The sequence below is a fragment of the Onychomys torridus genome, chromosome 8 (genome assembly GCF_903995425.1).
Source record: "Onychomys torridus chromosome 8, mOncTor1.1, whole genome shotgun sequence".
Lineage (NCBI taxonomy): Eukaryota > Metazoa > Chordata > Mammalia > Rodentia > Cricetidae > Onychomys > Onychomys torridus.
In genome coordinates this window covers 31643103-31658000 of record NC_050450.1, presented here as the reverse complement: position 1 = coordinate 31658000, position 14898 = coordinate 31643103, and the positions used below count along the sequence as shown (strand labels likewise).

The following is a 14898-nucleotide window of genomic DNA, read 5'->3' as shown; positions in this document are numbered from 1 at the left end:
ATTAGATTAAGGGACAGCCAAATGCACATAACTTAGTTAGGCTTTGCTTCCAACATTTTGGAAGAGGCACACACACATATCAAGCACTCACAGAACACAGTAGCTTAATGGATCAAACATCCATACTTGCTCTACCTAGCTGGCTTGCAAAAACTGCCTCAGCTTTTAAAATTCTATTTTAAAAAATGTAATGGTTAAGAACATTCTAGAAAGCAGAATTTGAGGGGAATATTTCAAGTATACTAAACCTTATAGATATAATTAAAGTAACCATACATCTCTTGTAAATGGCCTGCCTATCTACTTTTAGGGAAGTTTTGTACATGTCTATACAGCTATGCTTATGGATACATTCTTCATCATACCTATGTATCCCTTTGGGTTATGGATTAGAAGTTTGTGTCGACCCCTGAGTCTCTATGTTGAAACTCTCAATTGATAGTATTTGAAAATGGGGCTTTGGGGAGATAATTTTAGGAGTCTCCATGAATGGACTTAGTGCCCTCATAAGAAGCACAAAAGAAGATACCTTTCTTTCTCTTCCTTCCAGGGATATGCAATAAAAGACAGCTGCCTACAGCCTGGAATGAAGGCTCTCCCCAGACAATGCCTGGACCAGGATGCTGACTTTGGACTTTTAACCTCAAGAATGGGAATACATAACTTTTTCCTATTTAAGCTACACCATGAACAGCATTTATTATGACCCCAAGCAAACTGAGGTAACTTGGCAGTTTCTTTCACACAACACTTTGGGAGCCATGTCTGCACAGATGGTCTATCTCTAGCTTGTTCATTTTAACTATAGACGCTTCTTGACTCATAACAGAGTTAGGCCTTATAAACCTGGTGTAAGTAGAAAATACTGTAACTTACACATGCTTCAGACTCTAGCTAACCCTCCAAGTGTCACAGCCTGGCAGTGTAGCACAGAGCATGGGTTGTTTGTGTTGTGATTGCAAGGCTGATGACAGGCTGCCAGGCTTAGCTCTGCACGCGCCTCAGGAGAATATCCTACCATGTGTTGCCAGCTCAGGAAAAGATCTAAATTCAACATTGGAAGGACAGCTTGTATCCCACATGTGTGGTGTTGGTATCGGCATAGAATAAAATGAAAACATAATAAAACAGAAGCGTAAGTAAAACTATTGCTAAGTTGGGACTACGTGTACTTGGTTACACAAATATACCACTGATGAACATTTAAGCTTTCTGTAATATATCTATATATAACATTTATATCTATCTATCTATCTATCTATCTATCTATCTATCTATCTATCTCTATATATATCTATACTCTATTAAAAACAATGCTGCAGCAGCAAACACTTTTGTGTGTCTCCCTACACACACGCACACACACACATGCAAAAATATTTATCATTATTATTTGTGGGTGCATACTTATAAGTGAAATTCTCTTATAGCCTGTGGGTACTTATAATTCTTCTAGCTGTTTTTTTTTTTTTTTTTTAAATCCCCCTCTAGAACAGTGGTTCTCAACCTTCCTAATGGTAAGATCCTTGAATACAGTTCCTCATGTTGTGGTGACACCCACCATAAAATGATTTTTTTTTTTTTGGCCAGAACTGAGGATCGAACCCAGGGCCTTGCGCTTGCTAGGGAAGCACTCTACCACTGAGCTAAATCCCCAATCCCCATAAAATGATTTTTGTTGCTACTTCATAACTAATTTTGTGCTGTTGTGAATCGTAATGTAAATATCTGTTTCCCTATGTTCTTAAGGTGACCTTGTGTGGGTCATTTGAGCCCCGAAGGGGTTGTGCTCCATGGGTTGAGAACCACTGCTCTAGTCTCTCACTGGTTTGTAGTCTGCTAGTAGGATATGAATGTTTCATGGTTGTACTTTTCACCTTTAACATAATGCTGAGGAGATTTTCCAAAACAGAATGTTTTAGTTGCATGACTAGTTTTAGTTTTATTTCCTTGGACTGCCTATGTTCATGTGACATCAGAATTACTCTAGCCATGGAATACAGGTAACTGTCATTTGAAGGTAGGTGTTCCTTTCAGCTTCCTATGGGTACCTAAGGCCCCATGTGAGACCAGAGGGAGGTAGGATGCTTGGGAAAGCGTCTGAGTCACAAGAGCTTTATGCAAATAATGGACTTAAAAGAGAGGGTTGAGGGAATCTGCTGCCCTTATAATGTAAGAACACAGCACCCGTTTTTGGCTGCCTCCCCTGTCTAGAACTCCACCCAAAGCAAGCCATCTTGGAGATACAGGAGTTAGATAATATTCTGTCCCTAACTTCCTGTCCCCAGTGCAAGTTGCCTGTCCCTACATCTGGGACTTCCAGAAACCAGAGAAAGTCCTTTTGTTTGTAACAAATATTTTGTTATAGTAGCATAATAGTCCCAGAAGACAAGTCTCTCTTTTAGTTCATGAAAAAAAAAAAAAAGGTTGAAAAATAGAAATGTTAAGTTTGGTCAAACTTACTTTATAATCCCTGGAGCTGATGTTTTGGGAAAAGGATTAGCTTATTTTTGAGTTGCTCTTGACTATGTTTTGGTAAACTTTAAACACCATTGTCGTCATCTTCATTGCTACTGTGGTTTTGTGTCCTTCCCTCAGTGACTTTGCTGGGGTGTGGTTTTACTGGAGTTCTGGGGAGTTCACTCTGGTCCGCATAATGATTTTTTTGACCTACCGGTAGCCATGCTCTTAAAGCAAACCATACGTCATGTTTTTTTAGTCGCTCAGCAAGAGATTCTTGTTTATCATGATCTTTTTATTTCATGTGTAATTTAGAAGTGGATTTTGGAGTGTCGACATATATAAGGTTTTCTCTGGCTTCTTGATGACTGTTTATAATTAGTTGTTCAGATGTGCTGGTTTCTGATAGAGTTGAGCAAATCTCATGCTATGTGAAATTTTTATGCATTTCTTATTTTATTTGACCAATGAAAAAAATTAGTATTAATTTATTTTCTATGTTTGATTGACATCTTTTCCTGCTTTTAGTTTTCTCATCTTCCTTATGTTCTGAAGAATTGATAGAATAAGTTTTCTATCCTTTTTCTAGCCCTTTAGTGATTAGGCCGGAGTTAAAGATACTAAATAAATGAAGATTCCTGTAAAAATGCACAGTTAAATATTTCTATTTTTTTAGCCAAATCAATTACCTATTGTTTTGGAATATTTTTGCCAAATTCGGTATATTCCTTTTTCCTAGTGAATGATAAATCTCATAGTTTATTTAAAAATGTCATTAATTTTAAGAGGCAAAGTAAGTGTGGGTTAGTTATAGACACTAATGGGCCCGTGTACACACAGAGCTGTTCCAGTTTCCCCTCAGGTCTTTGAAGATCATTAAGCCTTTGTTTTTGAGCAGCTTTTGCTTTGGTCTCACTAACTATGGTCTTTTGTGCAAGTTCCAGTAGGAATTATACTGGAATTGCCCATAATCACTAACAGATTTTAAGTCTATCTCTGTTTTTTTTTTTTTTTTTTTTTTTTTTTTTTTTTTTTTTTTTGTCTTGTACAGTTTTACTCTTCACCTTTAAGTGGTATAGCCAGATCTATTTTGATTTTTTTTTTGTTTATTTAGTTCTTCAAATATTGCTTATTTACCTTTTTCCCCATTTTGTGACTCCTTTGGTGGAGATATTGGAGTCATTTTTTTTTTCAACTACCATTCCTGTTAATAACTTTTTATTACTTGTATGTGAATCCACATGAGTTTCTAATTCTACTTCCCAATTTGGTAGCTTTCCTTTCTTTTGTTTTTTCTTTTTCTTTTTGTGCTGTCTGATCTAGAATGAATTCCACACACTGTACTTTTTAATTTCAATGATAATTTTTCATTTGGGGGAGTTAAAAAGTTTCCCCTGCTGGCCTCAGTTCCTAGTATCAAAGGATCTTTGACTCTTACATCCCTTGCTCACTGTTTCTGATATATCTATACCCCAGGAGCTTGTCAATACCATATTTTTCCGTAGCTTGCTTTGTAGGGTAGAGACAATTGGACCAGCAATAAATGGAGCTCTAGAGTCCCCTACTACACAGGAGCCAGACTCCCCACTGGTGTATCTGTGTCCTGCCTTCTAGAAAGCATGATGTACCTGACCTCCTCTCCATTGTGTCATAGTCTCTTCTGGTATTGATGATCTATAAAGAACACGAACTTAGGACAAAAGAGGCATAGCCAGGCTTATCACTTGGTTCTGTTGTCACTGGTACACATTAGAGAACAAGACTTTTCAGGATGAGACCTTCCAGACCCAGAGGTTCTCTTGGTGCCTCTTACTAAGCTTGTGATGGCGATAGGGGGTAAGTTTCATGGCAGAATGTAGGCATGTGTTGAGCCTACTTGGAGGCATTTTCAAAGTTTTAGTATATGCTTTCAGAAACAGTCATTTTAACATGGCTATGGGAAGATCTTTCTGTACTGTGATCTCCATGTATCACTTAATCTTATGACTTTGTATTGTCAGCAAAGTGGATAAAAGTGCAAAGATCAGAATGACAGGGCTCAAAACTCACTTCTAGTTTGAGCTACTTGGGGCACATTTCTTAACCTTGCTATATCTGTTTCTAAATCTGTAAAATAGGGTTACAAAAAAAAAAAAATCTAACACCAAGAACATAGTAAAGTTAAATGAGGCAATGTACGTAAATGACATAGATTAATATGTGGCATATAATTTTGAGCTCCTTAGAGCTATTGATTAACAAAACTCAGTGAGAGAGCTTGTTCTTTCTCTATACATGAATGGGTGGGTGGTTGTAGAGGCTAGAGGTTGATTTTGGTATCTGTTTTCCTCAAACTCCATCTTATTTTTCGGGACAGGGTCTCTCATTCAACATGGGGCTCACTGATTCAGCTAGAATGGCTAGCCAACCAGCTCCACAGATCTTCTTATCTGCACTTTCCTGGCACTGGAATTATAGGTATACTCAATCACCATGTCTGGCATTTTTGTATGTGTTGGGTATCAAACTTAGGTCCTCACCTTATTGATTAAGCCACTTCCTCAGCCTGCCTTTTTTATGATTTAAGATTCTAAAATGATATTTGGGAATGCTTCATATGTGGTAACTGAGTTAAATGAATAATAGCCATGTATACACAGTTTCAGCTGTACTCAGGCTAGACTTTCCTATTACTGCAGTGCTCCTGAATTTTTCATCAATATAAATCTGGTTTTGGAACTGTCTCATTGCTTTATGTTGTCATGATGGCTGGATGATGAGGCAAGCAATGCTGGCATCTTTGTGAATTCCTCTGCTTTATAGGGGTGAAGTGAGAGACTCATGGGCTTACTGAGCTAGATCAACTATGTAGAGTAAAAGAACTTGGAAATTTGAGTTCAGTCAATGAACAAGAATACAATTTTTAAGATAAATGGCCTGTGGGATCCTTACCCATGTCTTCATTTCTATTGCCTGGTGCAAGAGGATGGTAGTGAGGGAGATAGTGTTGATTGGTGTTCCAAACGTAAAGACATCTATATCCGAACCTTGGTAGGTCTAAGGAGGAAGAACAAATGGGCACTGTCAAGTAGGCATACCTGGGCTTGCATGGATTTAAGGTTATGTGTTCAATACAATGAAGCTGGGAGTCAAGGCAGGGGAAGGAATATTGTGAAAAGAAAGGAAAAAATAAAGGATTGATTCAAGGAACTGAGAAGATGAGAAATGAGTGGATGGGATTAAATTGTTTAGGAATGTGTTGGCTCTGGTGAAGGTTGGAAAATCACTGTGGGATGGGTGAACAAAGGCTTTCTTGAGCATTTCCAGGCACTGAACTGATTGCTGAGGGTATGTATGTCTGCCTTTAAGGAGTTTGTGGTTTATTAGGCAGGGCAGATGGCTCTGTATACTTCAGTCCTTATAGCACTCATTCTCTTAGATGCCCTGGGAGCACAGATGAGGCTTTATCAACTGAGACCAGATTATAATAAAGGAAATCATAGTCCAACAGAGGTCAAATCTAGGAGTGGAGAGTATGATGGTTGGGTTTTTGTCAACTTGACATGAACTTAGTTAGACATATCTGGGAAGAAGGAAACTTAATTGAGAAAATGCCTTCATAAAATTGTCCTGTAGGCAAGTCTGTGGGGGTATTGTCTTGACTAATGATTGATGTGGGAGGGTGCTACTTCTGGGCAGGTGATCCTAGTTGCTATAAGAAATTAGGCTGTTAGGTGATGGTGGCACATGCCTTTAATCCCAGGACTTAGAAGGCAGAGTCTGGTGGATTTCTGAGATCAAGTCCAGCCTGGTCAACAGAGTGAGTGCCTGCACAGCCAGGGCTATATAGAGAAACCCTGTGTAGAAAAAACAAAACAAGCAAGCAAGCAGGCTGATCAAGCAAAGAGGAGAAAGCCAGTGAGCAAATTTCCTCCATGGCTTCTGTTTCCATTCCTGCCTTCAGGTTCCTGCCTCGAGTTCCTGGTTGACTTCCCTTAGTGATGGGCTGTGATGTGGAACTGGAATCTGAAAAAGTCCTTTCCTATCATCAAGTTAAATTTGGTCATGGTATTTTATCACAGCAATAGAAACCCTAACTAAAATCAATGTTCTCAGGTTTAGGGCAGGAACTATAGAGAATAAGAAGCAGAAGACATCATCCTGCCCAAAGGTGCCTCCTCTCCCTGGGCCAAATCCTTTGTAGTCACCTCAGAAGAAAGGAAAATTACAGACATGATATAGTTGAAAGGTGATAGTATCCAGCACATGGCATGCATAGAGAAGGGGCCCCTGCAGGAAGATGCAAAGGCAGAGGAAGTCAGACAACATGCTCTCTGACAGTACAATCTTTATCTAAGCAGGGCCATGAATCAAGTCTGCATTGTTGTCCCAGTGTAACAGCTTTTGGGTTTCTCAAGAGACCCAGAAGTGAAGTTTTGCATAAAGTGTTCTGTCTTCTCAAACACCTTGGGTTGGATGTGCCTAGTTACTAATTGAGAGTCTCTGCCATTATGTACGTAAAAGGCACTACCAGTCTGTGATTTTTGTATACCTAAGACCAATTTCACACCATGACTTATATGGCTAGGATGGGACGGACTCACCAGGTAAGGGATAAAGAAACAGATGAGACTCTGGTAGAATGCATCAGCCATGGACATCCAGAACATTGGCAGGTTGTAGCACTGCAGAAAAGAACACACCGGTAACTCAGCATCCTGGGAAACCTCTGGTCTGCAAGCATCTCCCTTCTGTGTGGCTGAGCTCACCAATATGACACTTTGCATACCTGTCATCTTAGCCCTGCCACTCAAACATACTACTTTGTAGAAATTATGAACCTTCTCTGAGAACTGCTTTTTTTGTCCCATAACATTTGGAGTTCAAGGGGACTAAATGCAACTGTGCTTTGGTATCTAGGAGGTGCTGTCAATGCCATTCATTAGCTCTGTCACTAGGTCTACTATTCTGAAGTCACTAAGTGCTCTTGGAGGTGGAGCGCTCTCTCACAGGCCAGGATCAATGCTCCCAAGAGTCAGAGACCAACTACTTTAGAGATAAGATTTCTCATCCTATGCTTTGCTCTTTTCCCATTTTGAGAAAAAGGAAACATGGTTTACTATGTTTTTTTTTTTTTTTAAATTGTAGATACTCAAGGACTACGTTGTGCTGCCAGCCTGCCCGTGGGGAGGGTAAAATTAGAGGCGCCTGAGGTGGGCTGTGCTCCCTGCCCCTCCTCTTTAGCTTGACTTCTCAGGGAGCTGCACTGCTTTCTCTTCTGTCTTTGATTAGGACTTGGTTTGGTTTGGTTCTTCGACTGTCCAGAAAAAACAAAACAACAGAAACAGTGGGTCCTAAAAAACGCCATGTGTGGCTTTGCCCTCCTCCCTTCAAGGTGCCAGGCACAGGCTGTGCTCTCAGGTGTTTAAAGCGCTTTCCTTACAACTCCAGTGTCACTCTCGTCTGTCTCTTCTGTCCAGCCTCCTTGCCTGTGCCTTGGCTAATCGCACCACTTGGATTATTTCTTCAGGTCCTTCAGAGCTTCCCTACAGCCTTTATAGAAAGGCACTTGATGACTTCCTAAGCTTTCTTACGGTTCCTTGAGATAGTGCTAGACTCTGTGTAATGCTGAGGTCTAGTTCTGCCTTCCGTGGAGTGAAACAGAAGCACTCTTAAGTGCCTTATTCATTGAGAAAATTAGTTGTTAGTCACAGGGATCCCCTAAACCAGGTGCTACTGTTTGGACATGATTTGAATGTGTCCTCAAGGGCTCCTCTGTTGGAAGGTTGGTCCTCAGTATGGTGATGTTTTCTACAGTGCCTAGTGGGAGGTGGTTAGCTTACTGAAGGAGGGTGCTTTTCTGAATGGGATTAATGCTGGTTTTAGAGTGAGTTAGTTTCCATGAGAATGGGTTGTTAGAGTGCTCTTGACCTAGGAATCTCACTAGCTTCCTGTCACCCTGTGTGATCTCCCCTTCTCAGATTTATTGCCATCACAATGGATGCATTTCCTCCTTATGATGGAGCTGAGGGGGCCCTCTCCTAGAAGGCTGAGCAGACAGAGCTACATGATCTCAGACTTGTAGCATTAAAACTATGAGCTAAATGAAATCTTTTGTGATATTACCCAGCCCTTGGTGTTTTGTTAGAGAAACAGAAAATGTACTTGTAAACTGTACTTTACAGCCAGGAGGGATGGGATCTTACCATATGTACCCCGATTCTGCTATGGCAGTTGACATGGGATATAATTAAGGTGCTATTAAAATATACTTACTGGTCTTATCTAACATTCTTAGCAAGTATGAAACAGACCAGAGTCACCCAAAAGTCACACAGGAAGTAAATGGCAGAACTGTAGCTAGACAGTAGAGTTTCTGACCCCCAGCTCAATCCTCTTTCTCTGACCTGCAGGGAACTGTCAGAGGTTAGGGAGAATCTGAAGCTACCTCCCAAGCCTCATGCAGCTCCTCACCTCAGAGTTTTGGCCACTCTTGTATAACTCAGGCAATGCCAGGAGCGTTTCTGCAGAGACATCTTTATCGAGGATTCCAAAGACGATGGGAGGCAAGGAGGTGAAGAAGAGATTGAAGAATATCATCTGCCAATAGTCAATCATGGTGGAGCCGGAGAATCCACAGAAGAACTGGTACCAGAACAGCAGGTTGACATAGCACTGCAGGTGGAGAGCATGCCTTCATGAGTCAGATCCCTGCACATAGTGTGTTGGACTAAGATGGTGGAGAGAACAGGCTGGGGAAGTAGAGAGGCCTGGTTTTAAATCCCCCAGTGTATTCATTACTAACTCCATGACCTTGAGCAAACTACGTCACCTTTCTGAACACCATTTTGCTCTCTCTCACGGCACATAACACACAAATAGTATCCCAGTGGGAATAGAAGGTGGGGGAAGGATGATAGAAAGCTGAGCTGTGGATTCCCAGGTAAGATGGCAGACTACAGGTTGCTTCTGTGTGAGTCCCTAAAGGAGAGAGCAAAAGTAATAATGAAGAAACTTGATCCTAAAGAGAAGTAAAGGAAAAGCTTAGGAAAACCAAGAAGGGAGTGACCAGAGCAAAGATGTGTCACACAGGAGAAGCAGGTGACAGAGCCTGGGGCAGGGAGGAGACTGGGAAGGTACGAAAGCTGGGTGATGTCCCCCCCAAGACAAGCCTACAACATTCATGAGTCAAACCTGGTGGATTTTGGAGAGACAGCTGTGGATGAGTCAGCAGTGGAGACAAACCCCATTTTTCCACACTGTAACGAGGAGAGCGGCAGCCCAATGTCATAGTAAGAATGAACTTAGTGTTAAAGACTGAACTGTCGTTGGGGCCCTGAGTTTAGGAAACACCCACAGATCATGGAGCTTCAATTTGACTTGCAATGGGGCTTAGGTGAAAGAAGGCTCAGATGCTGAGCTGGGGGTTGGCAAGTATATGAAGAGAGGGACAATCTCATCTACTCAGAATTGCCCTTAGGTTTGATGATAGCCAAGTCTAAAGCCAGGGGTTAGATCAAATTCTGAAGCCACCTGATTTGTAAGGACTCAAACTTGGAAGGTACAAAAATATTAAAGCAGGTCCTCTATGCTCTGGTTGCTTCTCAATAAATTTGGGAGACCCACCCTTTTCCCCAGCTAAAACAGCCACTCCAGGATGGTACCTAACCCATATCATACAAACCTAGATGTGGCCAGCAGAGTCCCTGATATGCAAGGAAGGAGAATGACCCCTTTTGAAGAAAGCTCTGGCGAACATCAGACATTTGTCCAACTTAGATTGAGATGTCACATAAACCACAGGACAGGTGAGATGTCACAGTTTAACTGGCCTATTCCCTCCACACACACTTGTAGTTCCCAGTTGGAGGGGCCAGAAAAAAGTTACCCCAATACTCACCCCTTGTATTTTTTACATATTTAGCACAGTTTTTAAACCATATTGTATTAATTTCCATCCATCTAATTTTTACTTATGCATTTTTATTATTTATTTTCCATTTCTTCTCCTTCTTACACATTGAGTGGTATTTCAACTTTACCTTATTAGCCTTTAAAAGGTAATGTTTTAAATTTCTTTTTATTCTCCCTCTCACATTGATGTAATTTTGAACTTTTTCACTATTGGGAAAATTGTTTAAATTCTCTTTTATTTTGGTTCACAACTCTTGCTCTTTTCCTATTTCTAACATTCTTTTCTGTTCCTCCCTTTCCCATCAAATTAACTGGGCTTCTCCTTTCTCTTCTCCCTCTCTTTCCTTACCCTGAATAATTTTTAACTTTATGGCTTATGTTAATTGTAATTTTTCATTTTCAAATCTGTGGTCACTGATGGGCTGTAACTGATTATTTTCTTTTATTCTTCTCTCATACATTACATCTGGACCACAGTTTCCCATCCCTTCTGCCCCCAGATCCACCTCTCTTCCATTTCTATTAAAAAAAAAAAAAGAGCAGGCTTCCCAAGGATATCCACTGAACATGGCCTAACAAGTTATAATAAGATTAGGCACAAACCCCTCATTTCAAGGCTGGACAAGGCAACCAAGTAGGAGGAAAAAGGTCCCAAGAATAGGCCAAAGAGTCAGAGACACTCCTCATTCCCAGGGCTGTAACTGATGTAAAGTATATTTTTAGATCTTGCGTGGTGAGATGTTGTTGCTGCTCCACTAGTTCTGTTTTGACTGAGTTTTCAGGGGACTGAATCTTCAATATGAAGGTTCTTCAACCTAAGTGCTAAGAGATGCACAAACTGCTAGACAGAAATTCAATAAAGAGCACACATAACTCTTTGGTAGTAACATAATTTCTCAACTAAGGAACTCAAAGACACTGGAAGGAGGTTTCACAAGCTCTGAAAGAGTATACAAACAGGCAGCTAAATTCACCAGGGGCTCTAGAGAGGAAAGTCACCACACAGAAGGAACATTCATCAAGGAAATTAAGATTTGAAGGACAAAACAAAAAGACATATTGGAAGAAATTAAAAAAAAATGTTGGCAATGAAACCTCAATGAATCTAGTAGAAAGCACAGCCCAAAGACCAAAGTGAGAAGAAGAAAGAAATGTCAGGGATGGAGGGCAAGGATGATAAAATCCTGCATTCAGATATCAATGACTATGGCGTTCTGAAACTGTGGTGTATGATCAAGTGACAGAACCTAACATGTGGGACAGAAGTAGGGACTGAGATAAACTAATGATGCAGAAAACTCTCCCAAGCTACAGAGTCCCAAATAGATATGGCCAGAGGAATATGACATAGTAAACATGTCAAAAACACAAAGCAATGAAACAATATTAAAGGTGGTAAGGGGAGGGCTGGAGAGATGGCTCAGTGGTGAGGTATGTATACTACTAGTGGTAAGATGTGTGAACTGTGTTTGAGAGGACCTGGGTTTAGTTCTGAGTACCTACCCACAACTACTGTTACAGGCTCATAACTGCCTGTTCCTCTGGCTCCAAGGGATCTGATGTCCTTTATGATTTCTGCAGGTACTGCATTCTCATGAAGAAATCCCATACTCACTTACACATTATTAAGAAATTTTATTTTTTTTAATTAAGTCATAAGAAAAACAGCTTTAAGAAAAAAAAATGACAGCTCACAGAGGCAGAAACACCAGAGTGGCAGCAGATCTCTAATGAGAAACCCTCAAAAGCAGGAAATCATGGAACGAGCTGTCTTAATCCCTGAGAGTAAATGGCTAGAAACCAAAAGTGCCATACCTAGCACTTTTAAATTTGACAGAAATAAAGACAAATATCACATATTCTCTCTCATCTCTGGTTCCTATCTTCAGATAGGAATATATTAATCTGGAGTAACTGCAGAAGCCAGAAAGTTAAAAAAAAAAAAAAAAAAAAAGGATAAGGGTGGGGAGGGTGTGAGGGAGGGGACTAGCAAGAGCCAAGTGATATGAATGCGTCAGTTCAGAAGTGGGAGGGTAGTCAATGCAGAAGGAAAGAGTAACAAGTAACACCAACAATGTTTAAAGTCTTAAAGAAACATTTAATGTATATCTAAAATTACATATATGCACACACACCTTAAATGAAGTTATGCCACTTGGGCTGACAATGGTCCCCACATCAGCCAGAGGCCATTTAACAACGCCCCAGCACCAGGTAAGAAGAACCTCTTTTTGAGTAATTGATCATGACATTCAAGAGACTCCCCAAACAGCAGGCTATTGCTCTTGGTTGCCTCCTAGTGGCTGAAGACACCATGTACTTTGGACACAACTTAGCAGATTCAAGCTGGGTCTGACCTGAAAGCCTGCTCTCTGAGGACTAACTCTCATGGTACTAGGAAGAGCTATGCAAGTTGACAAGGTGGGAGGATGATGAATAGTTCTACCTGGCTGAGATGACTGTGAACCATAACAATGACTAGCCCTGCTTGCAAGATACTCCTAAAGGTGCAACAGGGGCAATCATCTCCTGGTAGTAATCAATAGCTCCCTAATTGGACTCAAGGCCTGCTCAACTGGAGGGAATCATGCCTTGTATTGGAAATCTAGCCAATGATCTGAGAATAGTGAGTGGGTCTTAGAGGAGAACCTACTGCTATAGGTGGGAATAAGCAGACAAGGAGAATTCTGGGAAGAGGAAGGCTGAGTGAGGAGACACCAGCCCACCTCTACGGATCAGCATGTAATCACACACAGGTAAAGCCATGGAACATATGGCGACATATAGATGAACAGAAATGGGCTGAGTTTAAATGTAAGAGCTAGTCAATAGTTACCCTGAGCTAATGGCCAGGCAGTTTAAATTAATATAAGCCTCTGTGTGTTTACTTTGGTCTGAGTTGCTGTGGACCAAGCAGGATGCAGAAAAACTTCAGCAACATACTACTGCTACTTTACTAGAGTGACAGAATTCCTAACTACATTCTAAATACTTACTCTTATACCCACAGATGAGCGTAGCTCTCACCCTTCACCAAAGAAGCCTCTTTTTATAGCCGACAGAGTCCATCACAGAAAATATCAACTGCTCAAAATACTGAGGACAACTGATAGCATGATGCTCAGACCCAACGGATACATTTACAACACAATTCCTGCACCTAAGGCTCAGGAAACCGTGTAGAAGACTGTAAGAGACATGGGACCAGGAAATCTGTTGTGAGATCTCCTAGAAACAATAGGGAAGCTTTACCCACGATATTCCCCAAATATGGCTGCCTAAACAAGAGCTGAACAATGACAACACCAACAGACTTATTACAGTGGAAGGGGGGGAATCTCATGGGGCCTCAGCCTACACAAGAAACTACAGGCAACTAATGACTTGGAAAGAGAAAGAATTTGTCTTCCTCAGGTATGAGCACTGGAACTGGTTATCCAATACAAAGTGGACAGCCCTGAAATCATGTTCACGGAAGCAACACTAAATGGACGCAGCAGGTCCTATTTATAAGGGGAGATGTGAAGGTAGGAAATGGTGTCATTATATTTTAAATAAAATAAAAAACAGAAAAAAACATTCGCTAAAGCAGTTCTTCACCACCAAGCCAGCACCACAGAAGACAATGAAAGGAATGAACTATGCACAGACAAGGCAGGTGGTCTCAATCCCAGAAGCACAGGAAATAAACTTCACAAAAGGGATGCTGAACAAAAGAGACTTGGGAAGGAATCCACCATGCCTAACAGTAAACCACAGTTAGCTGACACTAGCAAGAAAGTAAAGAACAAAATACAACCAGCCAGAAAAACAACAACAAGATGACAGGAATTATCTGTCGATAACAACCTTAAACACAAATAGCTTCAAGTCACCAATAAAGACATAGAGCCTGGATGACTGGATTAATAAAAACTGATCCAATGTTCTGTTGGTGCCATGAAACCTGCCTCACTGGAAGGACACCTACAGGCTGAGAGTCAAAGGATCGAAAACTATTGAGTGAATGGAAAACAGAACCAATTAGTATAGCTTTCTTAATATATGAGAAAGTAGACTTCAAAATTAGTCAGAAGAAATGTAGGGAGTATATGTCAATAAAGGAATTATTCCTTTATATATCTAAAACAATTGTAACTATACAGATAATATGATATATTTTATTTTAATTAATTTATTTTTTTTGTATGTGGAGCTGAGGATCGAACCCAGGGCCTTGTGCTTGCTAGGCAAGCCCTCTACCACTGAGCTAAATCCCCAACCCCAATATGATATATTTTAAAGATCCCAATATTCCACTAGTAGCCTCCTAGATCTGATAAACACTCAGAAAAGTAGCATAATAAAAAAATTAACATGTATTAAGTGGTTTTTCTGGATAGTAATAATGAACCTACCAAGAAAGAAATAAGGGGAAAATCTCTTATGACAGCTTTAAAAAATAAAAATCAAGGAAAATAATAACTAATCAAGGAAATGAAAGAGCTCTACAATGAAAACTTTAAGGTGCTAGAAGACAGAAAGAACTCCTGTGTGCACTGATAG

The 14898-nt window shown here is 40.5% G+C and overlaps 1 protein-coding gene across 1 annotated transcript in view; it reads right to left on the bottom strand.

Annotated features, from left to right (window-relative positions):
* Atp10b (ATPase phospholipid transporting 10B (putative)) overlaps nt 1–14898 on the bottom strand; it is a 235076-nt gene that overhangs the window by 5312 nt on the left and 214866 nt on the right. The window contains exons 21-23 of the mRNA XM_036198423.1: nt 8914–9114; nt 7044–7124; nt 5392–5496 (exon numbers count right to left, since the gene is read on the bottom strand). Of these exons, the coding sequence (XP_036054316.1) occupies nt 5392–5496; nt 7044–7124; nt 8914–9114 (387 nt within the window). The remainder of the gene's footprint in view (nt 1–5391; nt 5497–7043; nt 7125–8913; nt 9115–14898) is intronic.